Below are 22,579 nucleotides of genomic sequence, written 5' to 3' on the forward strand. Positions count from 1 at the left end.
CCTGACAGGCCTGCAACTCCAGCCATCTTTCGCTCAGGCTTGTGTAGTGCTGCCACTGGTTCAGCTCATTCCCCTCCCCCGCTACCACTTTCCTAAGATGGTCGCGTACCACCTGCCAGGTGCCAATGTACCACAGGTGGTACCCGTACCATTGGTTGAAAAGCCCTGCTGTAGATTCTACTTGTGCAATCGTTCACTCCTCCAATTTGGTATCTTGCAGATAAGTTTGAATTCCAGTTCCTTAGATTTCCTAGCCCTCTTGTTTGTTAATTGTTACATTCCAACTACACATTGCGAACTTTGCTTTGTGTGAATCTCCCAGTACTGTAGTTATTTTTTCATGTTTATGGTTTTTTTTAATTTTTTCAGGTTTCAACTGAGATACGAAAAAGAAAACAGCAATGTAAAAGAGAGACCAGACTTTTGTGGTAGCCATGACCCAGCAGTTACAATTACTTTTGTATGTCCAGAGGGAAGGCAAAGAGAGGTAATCAACAATTTTCTATGGTGGATGTTGAGAGCTGTTACTTGACTGGGAAAGCCAATGGATCATAGCAGTAACTGTGAGAGGGATCTTGGAGTCCTAGTGTACAATCACTTAAATATGAGCCAGCAGTGTGCTGCAGTTGCCAAAAAAGCCAGCACAGTGCTAGGCTGCATTAACAGACAGATAGAATCAAGATCGCATGAAATATTAATACCACTTTACAATGTCTTGGTAAGGCCACAATTGGAATACTGCATCCAGTTTTGGTCACCACGATATAAAAAAGATGTTGAGACTCTAGAAAGAGTACGGAGAAGAGCAACAAAGATGATTAGGGGACTGGAGGCTAAAACATATAAGGAACGGTTGCTGGAATTGGGTATGTCTAGTTTAATGAAGAGAAGGACAAGGGGTGAGATGATAGCAGTGTTCCAATATCTCAGGGGCCGCCACAAAGAAGAGGGAGTCAAGCTATTCTCCAAAACACCTGAAGGCAGGACAAGAAGCAACGGGTGGAAACTAGTCAAGGAGAGAAGCAACCTAGAACTAAGGAGAAACTTCCTCACAGAACAATTAATCAGTGGAACAACCTGCCTCCAGAAGCGGTGAATGCTCCAACACTGGAAGTTTTTAAGAAGAGACTGACAGCCATTTGTCTGAAATGGTATAGGGCTTTCTGCCTGAGCAGGGGGTTGGACTATAAGACCTCCAAGGTCCCTTCCAACTTTATTATTATTATTATTATTAAATAGCATTAACTCAAAATAAATGTACCAGCATACTTCAATTTTACAGGGCCAAGTCGAGATATTCTATTTCCTAAAAAGTAAATATCATGGCCATTCTTTCTCATACTTCTTTAACTGCCCAATCAAAGTTCAGTATCAAGCCCTGACAACAAAAATACTGTCTTAATGAATTAAATTACTACAATTTCTGTACCTTCAAAATCACCTATGTTGACCCTTTCATTGAGGCATTAAGAACTTTGTCATAATTCATGCTATCTAAACTGTGGACAATTTTTGATAACTACAACCATGGTTTTCCATTGATTGAGGATCGCATTGAACAAGGATGTTTGTAGGTTTGGGGAGGTTTTTTATGGTATTCTGTCAAGTTGATAATTGATTATTTGGATGATTAAAAATCAGAAATAAAAGTTACTTTTGTATTCTGAAATCTGAATGACCGCAGTAAAGGATTTCAGGCTATATGTAAGTTTTTCCATCCCTAAATCAAGGCAGATGTTTTTGACCAAGTATTGCACTTTTCCCCCCCTTTTGTTGTTTTCATTTATGGTCGGCTTCTAAAGATTGCTAGAGGCATGCAGTAAAGTCATAGAAGTGGATAGGCTAAAATGTTTAGGCAGTTTTTCTATTTTGAGTGGATGGATGCTTTAGTTAAAAACAGAAAAAACTACATAAATTCTTCCAAAACTTTAATAATCTTTTTTAGGGTGATATTTGTAAAGTGGGAAAAGCATTACATTTTACTGTTGAAAACTGCATTTTTTTTTCTGGTAGATTTTGGTAGTATGGTCCTTCAATTGCTGGAGACAACAAAAGTGGTTCGTAAGAGGGCTTATGCACAACATGAAACAGTTTGTCATCTTCACTCTTGTGCCTCCCCCCCACCCAAGTTTAGGCTATTGAAAATTCAGAACCTAATAGCTAGAAATACAGAGCAGTATATAGCAAGCAGAGAGCCATTTGAAACTAAACTACTGTATTTTATAATAAATAGTTCATATACATTCTATTGGAAAATTTCAGAATCCAAATTTGATTTTGTATCAGAAAACTTCATCCAGGTCTTGCTCTAGCACATCTTTGTCTTCCCTGCCAGTTAGAGGCTATCATTAAGTATGCATGAAAGACAGTTTGAAGTGGGAAAGAGAGAAGACTATATGTGTGACATCACTATTTTTTAAAATTGGTAAACAGGAAAAGTCTTTATAGAGCAGGTAGGCTAGAGTAGATTGGAGGAAAAAAAATGAAATCATACAGCCAGTTGTTCTACTTTATGATGCAAGAAAAGACCACCTTGACACTGAAATGGCATTTCTTTGGCTGAGTTTTGGTAAATGTTAAATAATACGTTTTAGCAACATTTATGACACATGTAGGGTGATATTAAAATGAGAAATTGTGTTACTATTCCCTAGTTCTGGAGACTTGTATTGGACTTGTGAGCTTATGTTTAGGGGTGGATAAATTGAGGTTCTACGATCTGATAGGTTGTTTTTTTAATATAGGATACAAATCCTACGCTCACTGCTCAAAGCAATTGCCGCTATGAGATTGAATGGGTTACTGAGTCAGCTTGTCCCAGAGACTACCTGGAGAGTCATAATTGTACTCTGAGCAGTGAACAACATGGTATTTATGTGGATCTGACACCTCTTATGCAATCCCCAGGTAACTCTCCTATTTCCCTTACAGTGTGTGTGCAACAAGGTATTTTGTACAAGTAAAACCAGCAGTTATAGCAGAAAAAGACAATTTTCAAATTCTGGTATAGATGTATGGTACAAAATGTTATATAAGCAATGTTTTGCTCTTGAAAATGAATCAGATGATACATAGATACATAAATGAAGTCATCATAGATGGGATTGTACTATTTTGAAGGTTATCTGTTTTGAATGTATTTTTATGCGTGGGAAGAGTTAACTTGCTTTTTGCCAAAAATACAGTATTTATTAAGGCATTAAAATGAAAGCAACAAGTAACTCAACAGATGGAAGTTACAAAACTTGCTAATAGACCTGGTCTTTACAATAAGTGCTCTAAAAACTAATGCTCTAGCAGTTTAGAAATCAGTGTAATGAACAAATCTGATCAAACAACAGTGGAAGTAACATTATGTAGCCACTGCTCTAACAATCACAGAAACATGTTTTCCTTTTTTGGTTGTATCTGATGAGGATGATGATCACATAAGCTTAAAGATGCTAAAACATAAAAAGGCAGAATGAAATAGAAGCAAAACTGAAAACATTATAAAGAGAAAAATTTCTCTATTCCTTTTGTTTCGTTTGTTTTAAGGAGAAAAGCTAGGTCACAGATATTTTCACTGATTTATCAACTTCATGGAATTTCATAATGCTAGATGCAGTATGCTTTCAGTTTAATCCCTTCAGAACTGGGATATGGAGTAAAATCTAGAAAATTTGTTAGGAAACACTTGTTTTGAATCAGGATGAAATGGAGAAAATTATAAATCTCTAAAGTGTCGTTTCATGAAATGAAATTTGTCTTGCAAAATCCTGCATCTGAATAATTGGGTAAATTTAGAAAATGGTAAGAAGAGCATCACTTGTGGCACACAGACAGATAATAACAATGCTATACAGTGACCATATAAGTATTTTGGTGTCTTAAGTATATATTAGGGACGCGGTGGCTGAGTGGGTTAGGACGCTGAGCTTGTCGATCAGAAGGTCGGCAGTTTGGCGGGTCGAATCCTGAGTGCCACATAACAGAGTGAGCGCCTGTTACTCGTCCCAGCTTCTGCCAACCTAGCAGTTCGAAAGCACGTAAAAAATGCAAGTAGAAAAATAGGGACCACTACGGTGGGAAGGTAACAGCGTTCCGTGCGCCTTTGGCGTTTAGTCATGCCGGCCACATGACCACGGAGACGTCCTCGGACAAGCGCTGGCTCTTCGGCTTTGAAACGGAGATGAGCACCGGCCCCTAGAGTCGGAAACGACTAGCACGCATGTGCGGGGGAACCTTTACCTAAGTATATATTTCCATTTGTATGATCATTTGAGTATTTCAGATTTGTGGATTTCAATCATATTCTCTTTAGGTGATGTGTCACCATATCTTGCAAAAGATAAAGAGTATGACTATTATCTGAATGTATGCGGGAAAGTAACTGGTGGTGCTTGTACGGATAAGGATGTGTCTTCATGCCAAGTTAAATCTGAAAAAACTCAGCAGAAAGTGGCAGGAAGATTTACCAATCAAACTCTCAGGTTAGTACTATTCCAGAAATGTTAATATGAGGTGTTTTTTTTTAGAAAAAAATCTGTGATGTTGCCCCAGGATATTTTGTTTGGTGTCAGAGAAAAATAGTTTTTATTTCTGAAACAAGATATTTTTTTCACAACATAAAACGCTGTGTGGGTAGTCCTCAGGTTTTGACTAGTCGCAATCATACAAAGTTTTGATGTCACTGTGATGCTTACTACTGGTTCTTCAAATTCTGTCTGTTGTGACATCCAATAAAAAAAATTAAGTAGAATTGCATTATTATTATTTTTTGAAATCAGATTTGCTGATGGAGACCTTATTCTGACGTATCCAGGAGGAGATAGTTGTAGTTCGGGTTTCCAGAGAATGACAGTCATAAATTTTGAATGCAATCAAACTGCAGGTAATCTACCAATCTGGTTGTCAATGGATTAATTTGAGCAATATTGTTCTGTTGGAGAAACTGCTGATACTTTTTTTTTAAAAAAATAAAAATTTATATAGAAACATTTTATATAGAAAACTAGATATTCATTTCATTTCATTTCATTACTAACCATGTCATTTAAAGAGAGACCTTATACGATAAAATAAGTTGTGGCTTATTTGGTAAATGAATGCACTAAACAAATTATGGTTAAGTGTGGTATGTGAACTCCAGTATTAGTTGCAGTATTAACGCCTTTTTATTTCAACACATGATGGATTGTTTTAGGGTTAGGCTATGGAAATGGATGCCCTGTATATATTTGACTTTAAGTTTTTAATTGAATTATTGAATCTCTTGAATTATTTGGGATGACTGGATTTTGTTATTCTTATGTTTGATTGTGTGTCATAAGCCTAAATGTGAATATCTTAATGGACAATATCAGTACTTTAATTTGGTACCTTTTTATATGTTTCCTGTTACATTGTAAAACTTTTTAATCTGAATGTTTCTGGTATTTTTGTGAATTTATTAAAGATAATAATGGCAAAGGGCATCCAGAATTTAATGGTGAGACAGACTGTTCATATTTTTTCACCTGGCAAACCAAATATGCCTGTGTTGGAGAAGAAGAAGGTTTGCCTTGCATGGTTTCAGATAAGAAGAAAAAGTATGACTTGACACGACTGATTCGTCATTCTGGTATGAAACTTTTAAATAATCTATTGTCTGCTTAATTGTTTTAAATCTCTAGTTGATATATAACTGGTTGTCTGAAATGCTGTCCTAAACATAACATATTCTTGTCAAATATACTGGGTGAATAGTAGAATATTGATGATTTCCCAAAGATAAAAGGATTTATGTTTGCAGACATTAGTAGAAAAGCTCTGTGTTTTAGTCTTTTGAACATAATGCAGAATGCACTTTACTCAGTGAACTTGGTGAATTTTTGTGGTTGCAGATGTGCAGTGCAAAGGTGATACTCCAACAAATTCATGTCACAGTGGTGTCATCTATGGTGCTAGCATAACATTTTAAGACAACTTTTAAGGCATATTCAATCCAGCCCTCTGTGTCAGATGTTGGCCAATCACATCCATTAGACATAAGGCAGTTGTCCTCTTCCATTGTTCTAGGGCATGCTGCCTTGGAAATTTGCTGTAATCCTGCAGATCGCAACAAGTACTGGGTTTGATTTTTGTGTTAGGCCTAGAAACACTATGGATTAAGTGTGCTCCCAAGTTGACCTCCTGGAGGGGAAGACCTTCATACCCTTTGATATATGTTATATATATGCCTTGTTTAGGGTGACTCACTCACTTCTTAATCAGGAGGTGAGGGAGGATCCCTTGCAGGGTCGTGCCGAGGAATTTAGTCAACATCTGTCGGATAAAATCGCTCGGATTCGGACCGGTTTGGACTCCAGCTGGGCAGAGTCAGGCGATCAGGACACGGGCGGTCTTGTCAATGTTACCTGGGAAGAGTTTGATTCTGTGACCCCTGATGAAGTGGACAGGATTATGGGGAGGCTGAGCTCCTCCACATGTTTGTTGGACCCGTGCCCTTCCTGGCTGGTTTATGCAGCTAGGGAGAGGACACGAGGCTGGCTCCAGGCGGTTATATCTGCTTCTTTGCGTGAGGGTTATTTCCCCACCGTCTTGAAGGAGGCAGTGGTGAGACCTCTCCTCAAGAAGCCTGCCTTGGACCCAGCTGTTTTGAACAACTTTCGTCCAGTCTCCAACCTTCGCTTTCTTGCGAAGGTTGTCGAGAGTGTGGTGGCGGATTATCTGGACCCCTACCAATCGGGTTTCAGGCCCGGGTACAGCACGGAGACGGCATTGGTCGCTCTGGTGAATGATCTCTGGAGGGCTCGGGATAGGGGATATTCCTCTGTCCTAGTCCTATTAGACCTCTCGGCGGCTTTCGATACCATCGACCATGGTATCCTGCTGCGGCGTCTCAGGGGATTGGGAGTGGGAGGCACAGTTCTTCAGTGGTTCTCCTCCTATCTCCTGGGACGCTCGCAGTCGGTGTTGGCAGGGGGGCAGAGATCGGCCCCTAGGTCTCTCGTTTGTGGAGTTCCTCAGGGGTCGGTTCTCTCGCCTCTCCTGTTCAACATCTACATGAAACCGCTGGGTGAGATCATTCGTGGTTTTGGAGTTGGGTATCATCAATATGCTGATGATACCCAACTTTTCTTTTCGACCCCAAACCACCCCAGTGATGCCCTTGCTGTGATGTCCCGTTGCCTGGAGGCGGTTCGGGTCTGGATGGGGAGGAACAGACTTCAACTCAACCCTGACAAGACTGAGTGGCTGTACATTCCGGCATCCCGGGACATTCAAAATGTTCCATCTCTTTCTATGGGGGGTGAGCTCTTACCCCCCGTGGATAGGGCTCGCAACTTGGGAGTCCTCCTAGATTCACGGCTTACCCTGGAAGATCATATAGTGGCCGTGACTAGGGGGGGCTTTCGCCCAGGTTCGCCTGGTGCGCCAGTTGCGGCCCTATCTGAACCGGGATGCCCTGTGTACGGTCACTCATGCGCTCGTGACCTCTCGCCTTGACTACTGTAATGCTCTCTACATGGGGCTTCCCTTGAAGACCACTCGGAGGCTCCAACTGGTACAGAATGCGGCCGCGAGAGTTGTCTTGGGAGTTTCCCGGTACTCCCATGTTACACCTTTGCTCCGCGAGCTGCATTGGTTACCAGTTGTCTTTCGGGTGAGGTTCAAGGTTTTGGTTACGATCTTTAAGTCCCTACATGGCATGGGTCCGGGATACCTCAGGGACCACCTGCTGCCGGCATCAACTCCCCTCCGCCCTGTGCGTTCCCACAGAGAGGGCCTCCTCAGGGTGCCGCCAGTCAAGGAATGCCGACTGGTGGCCCCCAGGGGGAGGGCCTTCTCTGTGGGCGCTCCGGCATTATGGAACCAACTGCCGGTGGAGCTCCGGACGGCATCAGACCTCCGAACTTTCCGTCGTGGCCTGAAGACCCACCTATTTGAAATGGCTGGTCTGGCCTGACGGGGGATTATGGGTTTTAATTTGTCATTTTAGATTTGTATTACTGTTTTAACTGGGCATGGGTTTAATCTTTTTTAATTTTTGTATTGTCTTTTTTATATATGCCCTGTGAACCGCCCTGAGTCCCTACCAAGGAGAAGGGCGGTATACAAATTAAATAAAACTTAAACTTAAACTTAAACTTATGATTTTCATTAAATTGTTGTATGGTTTTACATTATACACAAATGACACTTTTGTAGTGGTTTTTGAATAGTCCAGTGGTGTTAATTAGCTACAGGCTCTGGTATATCATTAGTATATTTTGACTTGACCACATTTGTATATCTCTCTTTTGCATTCCTTTTTTTGAATCTTGTTCCTGAGTTTTAAAATAGTCTTACATTAACTAAACTTAACTGTCATTTTGGGTGGGGAATTAAGTGTGGATTGTTAGATAATGTGGCATTAGAAAGCAAGCAGGCAGCATATAGCTATGGTAGAAACTAGGAGAGAGAAGTATGAAGAGTTACTATGAGTTGTATTATTGTAAATTGGATATACTACATTTCTTATTGCTTACTTTTCTATTTCTTTGTTTTACAATTGCTTGCTCTCTTTCTGCAATGTTTATAATTGTTTACCCCAAAGGGAAATAACACGATGGATATGTTTTAATGTTTTAATCTGAAATATGTCATCTTAATTCTAGAATCAGAGGAGAATTGGGAAGCTGTAGATATCAATCCCGTAGAAGCAAAAAAGAAACGCTTCTTTATAAATGTCTGTCACAAGGTACTCCAGAAAAAAGAAGCAATGCACTGTGCCAAAGATGCATCAGTTTGCTCTGTTGGTGAGTAGGGTTCTAAACCCAGCCCCTCTCTTAATAAAAGCTAAGTTGCATTTATTTCATAGAACAATACTCATTTAAGTCTGCAGGACAAAGTGTCTGCTCTAGAACTTGCCCTCCCAGTTCCTCTGTTTCGTACGTTTCTTTTCAATTCTCATGTCTCAAATTTTAAGGTGGTATCTGCATTAAAATTACAACGGACCTTGGATTTAGGAAACTCTTCTTAACATTCTAGAAGATTGGATAAATCCTTAAATTCTAAGGCTGGTTATAAAAATGGTAGCTATCCATCTCCTAAGAGTTGAGAAAATAAGGACAGAAAATTTAGAAGTATAGGACTGTGAAAGTGAATTATAAGACATTTGTTCTTGCTACGCTTTATATGTAATGTTCCCTGAAGAGCATCTGTTGGAGGAGGCTATGCCATGAATCTTAATAATAATCATCTTCCCTCTTCTTCTTCTTTTTTTTTGTCCACTTGTATTTTCAATAGTTGTACTTATTTTTTACATTATTTCTGTGCTGCCCCAGTCACATAGCTCTGGGAAGCATACAATTTACATAAACAAACTATTAAATACATAATTGCAATAAAATAAATAATAAAATAAATAAACCAAGTAAGAGTAGCACTCATAAGTGTATAGTTTTAATTTATTTTCTAAATGTCACTAGAAAGGGGTCATTCATAAAGGGTAGCTATTCCCTAGGATTGGGGCAGCAATAGAAGAAAAGGCATATTTCCTGGTTCCATTCTTGAGTTTCATTTTGCATAGGAATATGTATGCCAGTGAAGGGATGCGGTGGCTCAGTGGGTTAGGACGCTGAGCTTGTTGATCAGAAGGTCGGCAGTTTGGCGGGTCGAATCCCGAGTGCCGCGTAACTGTTACTTGTCCCAGCTTCTGCCAACCTAGCAGTTTGAAAGCACGTAAAAATGCAAGTAGAAAAATAGGGACCACTATGGTGGGAAGCATTCTGTGCGCCTTTGGCGTCTAGTCATGCTGGCCACATGACCACAGAGACGTCCTCGGACAAGCACTGGCTCTCCGGCTTTGAAACGGAGATGAGCACCGGCCCCTAGAGTTGGAAACGATTAGCACACATGTGCGGGGGAACCTTTACCTTTACCGTATGCCAGATGGAAGCCAAAAATTGCGGCAATTTAATTATGATTTAGCTTTTGATTTACATGGGTATATACACCTTATAATGCCCTTGGTCTTTTGGTGAATCCACAGCATAAACAGAACAATCTTTAGTTGTTTATTATAACAGACTTTTTAAATAATGTTTGAATCCCTTCACTTTATAATCTATTCCATCTGACAGCTATATTGAATATTTTATTTTGTATACAATCCTGCAGTCAACTTGCACTAACCCTCCAGTTTGGGAATGAAGGCCTTTTCTGTGAAAGCAGGGATTCATAGTTTTCATATTGCATTGCTTTTTAGATAAAAACAATAATACAAGAAATCTTGGGACTTTCATGTCTTCTCCCAGAAAGGTTGGAGAAAATATTGAGCTTCATTATTCAGGGGGAGACGAATGTGCGCTCAATAAAAAAATTGAAACAAATATAATCCTTATTTGTAAACCAGGTGAGTGATGTGATTTCATTATTAAATCTTAAATATCTGACCTTTATATAAAATAGTATACTCTGTAGTAATTGTATTTTTTTTTATAAGCTTTGATTTTTGAGTCTTTACCACTACAAAGTATTTTTTTAAAATTATTTTTGTGTGCAGAATATTACAGCATTCAGGTCTTCCTCTACAAAGCTTGGATATAGCATATATAGTGGTGCTTAAAAGTTTTGAATTTTTGAATCTTCAATATTTCTGTATAAATACAGACTTAAAACATGATCGGTTTTCTACACAAGTACTAAAACTAGGTAGAGAAAACAAATGTGTGGAAAGAAAGAAAGAAAGTCAAATAGGAATTTGTTACTGTTTATATTTTATTGGACGTGGAAAATACTCTCTGACTGAAGAAATATAAACTGATTAAATAACTGATCCACATATCTGATCAGATAATCTGGGAAGTTCTGTTACTGTGTTCTTGAAGATGAGTGACTATTCAGATCAGTATTGTTCTGTTGATAGGTGATCTGGAAAGCGCTCCCCTTTTGATTAATTATGGATATGATGGGTGCTTGTTTGAATTTGAATGGCATACTGCTGCTGCCTGCGTCCTGTCTAAAACAAAAGGAGACCACTGCAAAGTTTCAGATCTTCAAGCTGGTATGTAGCTAAACAGAACCTGTGATGGGGAATTCAGATTTCCTTTTTTGCACTTAACATTTTGTGTCAGCTAGCACTGTTGTTATCTTCGTGCCAAGATTAAGTCTAAGATTATACATACTTAGAAATGATTATTACATATTTTTCTTCTTGTGAAGACTGTCTTATACACATTAACAACTTTTTATTAAAGAAGGCTTTTTTAAATTCCTACTTAGGAGTTTCCTTCGACCTATCGCCACTAATGAAGGAATCTTTCTCCATAATCACAAGTGACTATACTTTCTATATTAGTATTTGTGGCTCTTTGTCAAATAAGCTTTGTGGGTCAGAGTCTGCAGCATGTCAAGTAAAGAAAAAGTAAGTATTATGTGCATGCCTCCTGAATCTCCATTTTATGGGACATTTGATGGCCTTTACATACTTTTTGTCCTTACTGTAGATTAGGAAATTATCTAGGGCAGGGCTCAAAGAATGAAATAACCAAAATGTCGTTGTGAATAGGGCTGTTGCTTTACTTGCTCTGCATAAATTTGGCCGTCACAACTCTAGTGAATTGAGTCTTTTCATCAGGGCCCTTTTTCTCTAACCCCAAGGCCAAATTCGGGAAGATTTGGCCCAGGATTACTGATGACATGCAAATAAAAGTATGTTGTATCTTCAAAATGAGTTGGTTGCTTTAGCTGAGTGATTATGAGGTGGTGAAAAAGATTAATTACATTTTGGGATATCATTTTGTGTTTTGTTGGGTTGCTTACATGACATTGAGGTTTTAGTTTATACACCGAGGGAAAAAAGTATTTGATCCCCTGCTGATTTTGTACGGCTACTGACAAAGAAATGATCAGTCTATAATTTTAATGGTAGGTTTATTTTAACAGCGAGAGACAGAATAACAAAAAAAATATATCCAGAAAAATGCATTTCAAAAAAGTTATAAATTGATTTGCATTTTAATGAGTGAAATAAGTATTTGATCCCCTATCAATCAGCAAGATTTCTGGCTCCCAGATGTCTTTTATGCAGGTAACAAACTGAGATTAGGAGCACTCTCTTAAAAGGAGCGCTCCTAATCTCAGCTTGTTACCTGTATAAAAGACACCTGTCCACAGAAGCAAGCAATCAGATTCCAAACTCTCCGCCATGACCAGGATCAAAGAGTTGTCCAAGGATGTCAGGGACAAGATTGTAGACGTACACAAGCTCTAGGACAGTTGTTCCAATCACAAGTGATCAATCCTGAGGAGCTGTTCCATTACGTGAATTGGCATGAACTTCTGATCAATACTTGACCTGAGCTCCTAATTTTATTGGGTGGCTATAAATTTTTGCTAGCATGTGGCCTTAACAATTTGCCTTCTATATAAAATATGGATTATTGTTGATTGTGATTGGAAAATATAACCCAAACAGTCATGAGTGTATCTTGGATTAGTAACATAGCACAGTGGGACAAACCACAGTACAGAAAGTTGATTCATAAGATTGAAATAAATCAAGAAATATATATGTGACAGTTGCATTTGCTTTTGTAACAAAGCTTAGTTTTTGGGAAGATGACATTATACTGGAACATTTAAAGCAAACTTACATGAATTACATTAATGTATAATTCTAGTGGCCAAGATTCCTGGAATCTTGGGATGCCCAGTTCTCAGCTGTCCTATTATGATGGAATTATTCAGCTAAACTATCAAAATGGCACACCCTACAACAATGCGCAGCATACAACACGGTCTACCCATATAACATTCCTGTGTGATCGTAATGCGAACATGAGTGTACCAGAGTATCAGGTAGGAGCTGACTAAGAACAATTTCCTTTAATTCTGTCCTTGCACTGCATGTTTAATTCAAGCCTTTGAAAGGCTAACAAAATGGTAATTAATTCACCAAATTTAGTTTTTGAGTGCTATAGAGGGGGAATTTTAATTCCATAAGCCTTATATGTCTTGGTGGTTGATCTTTGTAGATTGCCTAGAAATCATCAAGGCATTGGCTCTGATGTTAATTTTAGATATTTTCATATAATTTTTATCCTTTGGGGTGAAGTACACATTTTAGCTTTAAAGTAGTCTGTTCTGGGTCCCCTTGCCAACCCATTCATAAAATTGACACATGGGCATCTCCAGTTACACAATGCCAATTTACCAGAATGCTTAACTACCAACTTCTGTAACCACTCCTGATACAGAATATTTCATCCTATTCCAACTTACCTGTTTTTTTTAAAAAAAATCTGGGCAGGTTATTATATTTCTAGGCAAAGTACTCTTCCATTTTTTTTTATTTTTCAAAGGAGCCTATATGGCTTATTGGGGGCTCTGAGAAACTTTTAGAAGTAGAGACAATGTTGGAATCTGGCACTTTACTGTGTACCATGAAAGTTTTGTGTTTTAACTTTACAGTCATAAATCTTCAATAGAATTTTTTTTACTTTTTAAAACTTGAATGAATGAACCTTTATTGTCAAAGTACAACCATGTATACATTGAGATTGGCTGAGCCTCCCTTCGTGCCCCCACCCCCAACTCACAGTGACACAAACCATCTTATTATACCATGTGAGCTAATTGCACAACGCACCGGCCTCGCAAGTCAATCATGCATAAAAGTTTATAAAATTATTTCCCGTTCAAAAGCCTAACAGAATAAAAGCTATTCTTCAGCCTGTTGGTATGGCTGGCTATACTCCTATATCTCCTACCCGATGGTAGGAGGGTAAAGAGATACCGTCCAGGGTGTGAGTCATCCCTTTAATAGTTTCAGTTATCTGAGAGGAGGAACTCAGTGAGCAGTAAAAGGAGATGACTTCATTGTTGTCCTAGGCACTGCATTGAGGAATCTGTAGTTAAACACACACATACTGAAAGTTCTTGTTTAGGGCCTGTTGCTTCTAATTGCAAGTATAAATATAGATTCTATTGAACGTTCTGGTGGAAAAGCCTGAATCTATAAAAGCAAAAAATCTGTGTCTGTAACCTGAAATGTCTCGTTTTGAATTGTCATAATATTGATATGCTATATTTCCAATCCTTTTTTTTTTTGCTTTCTGGTAACTTAGGAGGAAGACAGTTTCACATACAACTTCAAGTTGTATACTCAGTATGCTTGTCCAGAAATACCTACTGAATGTGTTGTAACAGATCCTAAAACCATGGAACAATACGATCTGTCAAGGTAAACAAGAAAACAGAAGTTCTGCATGTAAATTCTAAATATGCGGAAGAACTCTCAGCCATTTTTTCCAAGCCAAAAAACTTTATATTTTAATCTTAATACTACTTTTGCATTGATCAGCAGTGCTGTCATTATGCTTAACTATCAGAGAATAAGTTTGTTATGGAAAAATAGCTTATTACCTTACAACTCCTAAAGGCTGTCCATGTATAGTTTTAATTGTTCATCCATCAGTATGGATGTTTCTGAGGTGGATAAGTTGTATTAAATCTTATTTTCTCAATACTGTGTTTTAAATAAACTGTATAATTTTTAGTGTACTTCTATGCTTATCTCAGGGAAATACATGAATACAATTATTTCTGTCTTATTTCTGAATACATTTTTGCCAACTATAATGTTTGTTTTTTATTTTTAAAAACTGACATATTTAAAGGCTTAATAATTTCTGGTCTATTTTTAGTTTATCGTTATTTGGCAATGTAAAAGAAAACTGGTTTGCAATGGACAACTCGGGAGAGAATGTTCACAGAAAGTACTACATTAATGTCTGCCGACCTTTGAACCCCATCCCAGGATGTGACAGAAGAGCATCCATTTGTGAAATGACGTTTAAAAAGGGTGAGAGTGTAAGTATATCCATTCCATAGAGAGACAAGATCAAAACTAACTTTGGAGTTCTCCTTTGTATTCCTGGGTATTTATACAATAAAGGTAGTCCCCAAGGTACGAACCTAATGGAGCCTGGCCATTAGGCTCATAAGTAAAAAAAAAACCTCATCAAATGAATCAGACTCAATTTTACAAATTTTTAAAATCAGATTCATTAATTAAATCAAATGGGTTCTTAATGAACGAAGATCTAACTATTTCCTCAGATAACTGCCATGTTAACTGAACTGAGAGGGCTTCCTGCCAGCCGCCGATCAGCTGTTTCCTGCTCAGGAACTAAATTGCCTCCAAGCAGGGCTTAGAGCCATTGCATTTACTTTTTTTAAAAAAAAACACCAACTGCTGCTAGCTAGCTCAAGCGTCTTCATCTAGCTGTGGGGGTGGGCGGGTGGGGTGGGGTGGGGCGTTGCTTTTAAAAAAACCAACTTGCCACTAATTAGCTTAAGAGTCTCCAGCCAGGCATCCAGAGGGAGCTGCGGGGATTAATTTGCAGAACTCTCGGCTTACAATAGTAACAGAGATGGAAGGGATCTTGAGGTCACCTAGTCTAACCCACGGCTCTAATAAGAGAGTATTTCTGATAAATGCCTATCCAGTCTCTTCTTAAAAGCTTCTGGTGATGGGGCACCCACAACTTCTGGAGGCAATTTAAATTTAAAACCTACAGTTTAGTTTATGAGCTACAACCATTATTAGCACATGACCGAAATTTCTCAGTTAAGAGGTCCTGTACCGCCTCCAAGCCATGGTTTGATAAGGATTGCGTAGAAGCCAAGAAAGCCCTTAACTTGGTATACAAGGAGTACAAAAGCGAGACTGGATATGGCAATAAAGCAATTCTTAAACCGTTACACTCAAAAAACAATTCAAGCAATTGATTGCATTCAAGAAGAGACAAAACACAAGGTCTTCCTGGGAACAGCTCATCGTGGCAGCAAAGCAAAAGAACTCCTCCTTATTTTGGCGTCTAATAGCTTGCCACTCAGAAAGAATCTATACCCCATTAGACTGTGATATATCTCCTATAACCCCTCCAGCGAGAGTACAAGGTCTATAATGAAGGATTTACCTGAGTGGCCTCCAGTTTCAGAGTCTGAAATTAAATCCCTCATTGGCCAACTCAGGATCGGGAAGCTTCCAGGAGCTGACTTCATTTCGGCCGAATTACTAAAGAATAATATGGAATGGTGGATACCCGTCCTGGCAGCGCTATTCACCTATATTGATTCCACCGGCCATGTCCCAGAGGATTGGGGCTTGGCAATTGTGGTCCCAATTTATAAAAAGGGAAAGGGAAAGATCACCCTGCCAAATACAGACCAATAAGTCTGCTAAATGTAATCAGCAAACTCTATGCCATACATACACCTTCAAGATAAATTAAAGGAGTGGCTGGATCTTGAGAACCTGATTGCCAAAGAACAAGCCGTGTTTAGAGAGGGGAGAGGCACCATAGATCAGTGCTTAGTTCTTCATCATTTGATTGAAAAATATGCGTCAGATAGACCTGTATCATTATACGCTACCTTTATAAATCTTAAGGCAGCTTTTGACAAGGTTACAAGGACTAAGCTACAGGAGAAGCTGGAAGCTGCCTCAGTTGATCACAGATTCCTCCATCTGTTATGTCCCTTACATACCAAAACATCCCTCAAGGTGAGGTGTAATATGCAAGGTTCTCTCTAGAGGTCAGTTGAAACTCAAAAGGGGGTTAAATGGGTGCATTTTGGCCCTCTTGCTCTTCAATTTTTACATAAATGATATGATAAAATGGTTAAATAATCCAAACTACCACCCCGCAAAAATAAGTGACCGAAGCATTGCTCTGGTGCTCTATGCAGATGACACTGTGATTCTCTCCAGGACTCCAGTTGGCCTTAAAAGAGCCTTGCAAGCCCTTGTCCAGTATTGCAGATATAATAAACTGGACATAAATTATGAGAAAACAAAGGTTATGGCTTTTTGCAAAAAGGCCGAAATGGTACTCATGGTATTTAAATAGCCACAAAATAGAGCAGGTAACCTAAGTACCTAGGGGTGGTCATCCATGCCACTGGGTCACAAAAAGCCCATGGAGAATTCGTGGCTGCCTCTGGCCAACGATCAGTGAATGCCATTCTTAAATTTTTCCACACAAAGGGAGGACATTAAGCTCTTTCTGGCCAAGTCACTAGCACAGCTTCTCTACGGAACCTTGCTCGGATGCTCAGCTTTGTGTTTTACACCACTGGAAAGAGTTCAATCCAAATTTATCAGAACAATTCTCTAGATGCCACGCTGTGTCCCAAACGCACTTCTGCGCCTGGAGACAGGATTGATAAAAATCTAAGCAAGAATCTGTATAGCTTCCTTAAACATCTGGCTAAGGCTTAATTGCTTTCTGCAAGGCCTTGCTCCATTAATTCTTCAAGATAAATTCTCCTCTTCATGGATCAAGGCAGTCGAGTCCAACTTTGCCAAACTAGGCTTCTCGCCAGCCTCAGTTCTCAAATTGGACTATGACTAAGCAAAACAAACCTTGTGTTAAAGGATAGAGGACATTGAGAGGAAAGCAGACTTAGGTATGGCTCCGCTTTTTCTGGCTCCAGACTCTTGTTAGATATGTGGTTACACCTGCCAGCTATCTTAGTCAGTTAGAGTCAGTAAACCACCAGAAAGCATTCTCGCTTGCACAGTGCCATGCATTTCCATCGGCCGTCCTGTATGGCAAATATAAAAAGACACCATTGGCAGAAAGTCTCTGCTCCTGTGGCTCAGGAGAGTTGGAGACCATTGGACACATACACCTTCGATGTTCCTTCTATAGAGGTATTCGAAAAAAACACATCCTCCCCATAATTGATAGGTATCCTTTGTTGTTCAAAAAGTATTTATCTCCAGTGGCTGCTTAAGGACGAGCAGGCAGTGATCACTGCGTTGGTGGCTAGATTCTGTGCAGCAGCATTGGGGATTCGCCAGAAACATAAACATTTTTGATCTTTTTAATAATCTTTCATAATTCATTTTATTATGTGTTTTAATCCAGCATTAGACTATAAAAAATAAAATTAAAAAAACCCTACAGTAATATATGTTAATTTCCAAAATAAAAGCTCAATAGTTTGCAACTTGCAGTATTTAAAAAGCAGAACAGTTGCCAAAGTGCTTGCAAACTATAGAATAACAAAAAATTTTTTTTTTAAAAAAAAAAATACAGAAGTAATTGTAGCACTCGAGCCCAGGCAGTAGCAGATTGCAGCAAAAGCAAAAACCGGTGCTGGCTTGACTCTTGTTTGGCCATGTGACCAGGGACAAAAAAACCCCAACCCAACCCTTCCTGCTTCTCGTACCCCGAAATGGCCCAGGCAAGTCATAGAGATAAAAATGGCCGCCGCTGCAGTAGAAACTGAAATCAGGTCGCATGGCTACAGAGGCCTCTGGTGGGCAATTTTAAATTTCTAATGTAAATACTCTTTTTCTAAATTAATTCGTTTTTGTGAAAACTCGCTAAATAAGTGCTCCTACCTGGGGGATTACATGTATATGGGTAAGCTTTGGAGAATTTTTATAATCTTTACAGAAAGAATTGTGCATATTTTTATTGTATTATTTTAAATATTGTTTTTCTTATAAATGCCTTTGCTTTAGAAAGATTTCGTTCCTCTCATTTCAGGCTGGCTCTTCTAAAATTTCCAATAGTAACCTTGGGATAGCCTTGCAAAGTCCCGTTTTTGAAGGACATGGTAGAATCCTTTTAAATTATACCGGTGGCTCTCTGTGCGTAAGGGCAGATGATGACAAGTCAGAAGCCTCTTTCTCAAGCCTCATCCATCTTGTTTGTGCCAAGGGCCTTCTTGTAAGTTTCTGATGGGTTATTTATTTATTTATTAAATTTTTAATGATGTCTATCTCCCCTAACTCTGGGTAGCTGGCATCATTTTTGCACTGTAGCTTCATACTGTTATAGAATTTGACCACCACTATATAAAAGTAGAAAACACGCTATAGATGAATTCTTTGATTCCTGTTGTCATATTTTATATATTTATTTATTTTAAAAATTTATATAGCCACCCATCTCACAAAACAAGTGACTCTGGGTAGCATACAATAAATCTAAATAACAATAAAACACAGATACCAGCTGTTACTATTAAAAACATTAAAGACCATAAAAGTTCAGCTAAAAATGGATGAAAAAGTGTCAATAATAATAGAGCCATCTTACTAGTTCGCTAGTTTTCTGGGATTTCCAGACTTGGTGCCAAGCTAACGTCTTGGAGAATATTCCACAGTGTGGATGCCAGAGCCGAGAAAGTTGCCACCTAGGGTCCTCTACTAAATCCGGTGGGACAGAAAGATGTAATAGGGAAGAGACAGCCCTCAAATGACCCAGTCTCATGCCATGTAAGGATTTAAAGCTTGAATTGGACCGGGGGGAAAAACTGGCAACCAGTGCAGCTTTTGGAGCAGAGGTGGAGCAAGTGTTCTATGAGGAACTCACGTAACTGTCCACGCTGCTGCATTTTGCACTAGGTGAAGTTTCCAGGTACTCTTCAAGGGCAGCCTGCTGTAGAGCATATTAAAATATTACAACTCGGAGGTGACTAGGGATGAGAGAGTGTGAAGAGAACCCCTTGATCTAGGAATGAGCACAACTGATGCACTATACAGTGCTGTGTGAAGGCCCTTCTAGCCACGACTGCCACCTGCTTGTTGGTAAGAGCTGTGAGTTGTGAGTCCAGGAGGACCCCCAGATTGCACATGTCTACTTCGGGCAGTGTAATTCCACTGAGCACCAAAGATGATTTAGCGATAAAATGTAAATGGATTTTACACTTGTTCAGTTGGAGTAGAATGAATAATCATTATATCATAATAGTCCAAAATATGCTTTGAAACTTTTGTGACTCATTTCATCTTCATCTAGCAGAAGTATCCTTCAAGAGTGGAAATAAAGCGCAACCAAAGAAGCCCTAGAATTTTCAGAAGTATAGAAAACTCAAAGCACCTTAACATGGAACTCATATACCTAGTTATTACAGTATGCTAAATAAGGTTGGAAAATCAGAACAAAGGGACATAGGATGGAGCATCCAGTTAATTAATTTAATTAATTAAATTAGGATTAATTTAGCTTTTCTATCACAGATTATAGTATTAAAAGTGACATAAGTGCAGGGTAAACTATTTTAGGTTTTTGTATTTCTTTCCTAAGTAGAAGTGATGGTTGAGCAAGTTCTGTGTTTTAGAGCAGGGGTCTCCAAGCCCTGGTCCATGGACCAGCACCAGGCCACAGCATGCCAGAAACTAGGCCGCACAAACAAGTGAAGTCACATCCATGAGAAACCACACCCCCTCTAGTCCACGGAAAAACCTCTCTCCACGGAACTGGTCCCTGATGTCCAAAATGCCGCTGGGGGGGGGGGCGAAAGCCCTAATAAGCAGGCATATACATAGAATGAAGGCTATTTCTAAGCACATTGATTTGCGCTTTAGATTGTAAGCCGCCCTGAATCTTCGGAGAAGGGCGGGATATAAATGGGATTTATATTTTAGAGGACAGTTGAGTGCATTCTGCTTAGTCTGTAGCCATGCTATTTTCTAGTTGCCTGGGTACTAATCAGGTCCAACTCTGCTTAGTTTTTCAGTAGTGCTCAGATTGAAACAATGACCTCTTTCATATTTACTTTCCTCTCTTTCAAAGCAATTTCAAAATTGACGTGTTATCCTCCCACAGGTTTGTTCTAAAATTGGCAAAAAAATTATGTGTGTTCATTTTAATATATTCCTAGTCTTAACATTGGGACCTGTTATATTTCCAGAATAGCAGCCCGAGATTTTTAGAGATGAAAGACTGTGTTGCAACTTTTCTGTGGGAAACTGAAGCTGCCTGTCCAGTCACCACTACACATGGAGAGTCTCAGGTAAGAGCAGAAAAGGCTCATACTTCCATGCTGTGTGTAAAGATGGATTATAAGGATTCATAAATATAAATGTGAATCCTCATAATCCATCTTTTGCTTATTGATCTGAAATTCAGTCTGAGAAAGCTTGCATGCATGCTATAGGTGAAAATCTTGTTTCAGCTGCCTATTCCTTCTTCTCCTTTCCAAAAAATAATTCTAGATTTCCATTTTTACCCAGCAACTCATTATTAATTTTTAGTACAAAGAAAGGCTTCTGGGAGATGACTAAGACAGTAGAGGCAAGCAGTTGAAGCAAGCAAATTTACAAGGAGCTCTAAATAGGATACTGATGTTAGAGTTCACTTTTATTCAACTTCTTACAATATCTTTTTTTAAATCAGATTTTCCTAGATCATTCTCTTAAAGAACTTATTGGGGCAAACCTTAAAGTCTGTTTTTTTCAAAACTTCCAAGGAAGATGTGAGACACAAATAGCATAGCCCTAAAACCTTGTATATGATTCATCAAACAAGATTTGGGACTAACACTGCTATAGATAGAGGGCACTTTTGTAAATATTAGTACCGTATATACTTGAGTATAAGCCGAATTTTTCAGCCCACTTTTTGGGCTGAAAAATTCCACTTCGGCTTATACTCCAGTCAACAAAAAAACTTACCGAGGACTTGTGCGCGGCCGAGGCTTTGGTGCTTCCGGGATCGCCCGCACCTCTCCCAAGCCACCGCCGTCCGAGACCTGCCGAAGTTTGGGGAGGTTTGGGGAGGTGCGCGCGCACCTCCCCAAACTCCGCGCCTTGCCTGCCTGCTTCTTTCCGCAGCGGAAAGAAGCAGGCAGGCAGGGCGCGGAGGAACGGAGACTTGCCGACGTTTGGGGAGGTTTGGGCGCCTCCCCAAACCTCGGCAGGTCTCCGTTCCTCCGCGCAGACCTGCCGACGTTTGGGGAGGTTTGGGCGCCTCCCCAAACCTCGGCAGGTCTCCGTTCCTCCTGCCGACCTTTGGGGAGGTTTGGGCGCCTCCCCAAACCTCCCCAAACCTCGGCAGGTCTCCGTTCCTCCTGCCGACCTTTGGGGAGGTTTGGGCGCCTCCCCAAACCTCCCCAAACCTCGGCAGGTCTCCGTTCCTCCTGCCGACCTTTGGGGAGGTTTGGGCGCCTCCCCAAACGTCCCCAAACCTCGGCAGGTCTCCGTTCCTGTTTGGGGAGGTTTGGGCGCCTCCCCAAACCTCCCCAAACCTCGGCAGGTCTCCGTTCCTCCGCGCAGACCTGCCGACCTTTGGGGAGGTTTGGGCGCCTCCCCAAACGTCCCCAAACCTCGGCAGGTCTCCGTTCCTGTTTGGGGAGGTTTGGGCGCCTCCCCAAACCTCCCCAAACCTCGGCAGGTCTCCGTTCCTCCGCGCAGACCTGCCGACGTTTGGGGAGGTTTGGGCGCCTCCCCAAACCTCCCCAAACCTCGGCAGGTCTCCGTTCTTCCTGCCGACCTTTGGGGAGGTTTGGGCGCCTCCCCAAACCTCCCCAAACCTCGGCAGCTCTCCGTTCCTCCGCGCAGACCTGCCGACCTTTGGGGAGGTTTGGGCGCCTCCCCAAACGTCCCCAAACCTCGGCAGGTCTCCGTTCCTGTTTGGGGAGGTTTGGGCGCCTCCCCAAACCTCCCCAAACCTCGGCAGGTCTCCGTTCCTCCGCGCAGACCTGCCGACCTTTGGGGAGGTTTGGGCGCCTCCCCAAACGTCCCCAAACCTCGGCAGGTCTCCGTTCCTCCGCGCAGACCTGCCGACCTTTGGGGAGGTTTGGGCGCCTCCCCAAACGTCCCCAA

The 22,579-nt window shown here is 40.3% G+C and overlaps 1 protein-coding gene across 1 annotated transcript in view; it reads left to right on the forward strand.

Annotated features, from left to right (window-relative positions):
- IGF2R (insulin like growth factor 2 receptor) overlaps nucleotides 1–22,579 on the forward strand; it is a 100,632-nt gene that overhangs the window by 31,113 nt on the left and 46,940 nt on the right. The window contains exons 7-20 of the mRNA XM_081338775.1: nucleotides 370–487; nucleotides 2,745–2,907; nucleotides 4,304–4,472; nucleotides 4,770–4,873; nucleotides 5,438–5,602; nucleotides 8,622–8,762; nucleotides 10,214–10,360; nucleotides 10,874–11,011; nucleotides 11,230–11,371; nucleotides 12,630–12,807; nucleotides 14,076–14,191; nucleotides 14,655–14,820; nucleotides 18,516–18,698; nucleotides 20,668–20,769. Coding sequence (XP_081194901.1) covers nucleotides 370–487; nucleotides 2,745–2,907; nucleotides 4,304–4,472; nucleotides 4,770–4,873; nucleotides 5,438–5,602; nucleotides 8,622–8,762; nucleotides 10,214–10,360; nucleotides 10,874–11,011; nucleotides 11,230–11,371; nucleotides 12,630–12,807; nucleotides 14,076–14,191; nucleotides 14,655–14,820; nucleotides 18,516–18,698; nucleotides 20,668–20,769 — 2,032 coding nt within the window. The remainder of the gene's footprint in view (nucleotides 1–369; nucleotides 488–2,744; nucleotides 2,908–4,303; nucleotides 4,473–4,769; nucleotides 4,874–5,437; nucleotides 5,603–8,621; nucleotides 8,763–10,213; nucleotides 10,361–10,873; nucleotides 11,012–11,229; nucleotides 11,372–12,629; nucleotides 12,808–14,075; nucleotides 14,192–14,654; nucleotides 14,821–18,515; nucleotides 18,699–20,667; nucleotides 20,770–22,579) is intronic.

This window comes from Vipera berus (genome assembly GCF_964194415.1).
Source record: "Vipera berus genome assembly, chromosome: 1".
Classification (NCBI taxonomy): Eukaryota; Metazoa; Chordata; class Lepidosauria; order Squamata; family Viperidae; genus Vipera; species Vipera berus.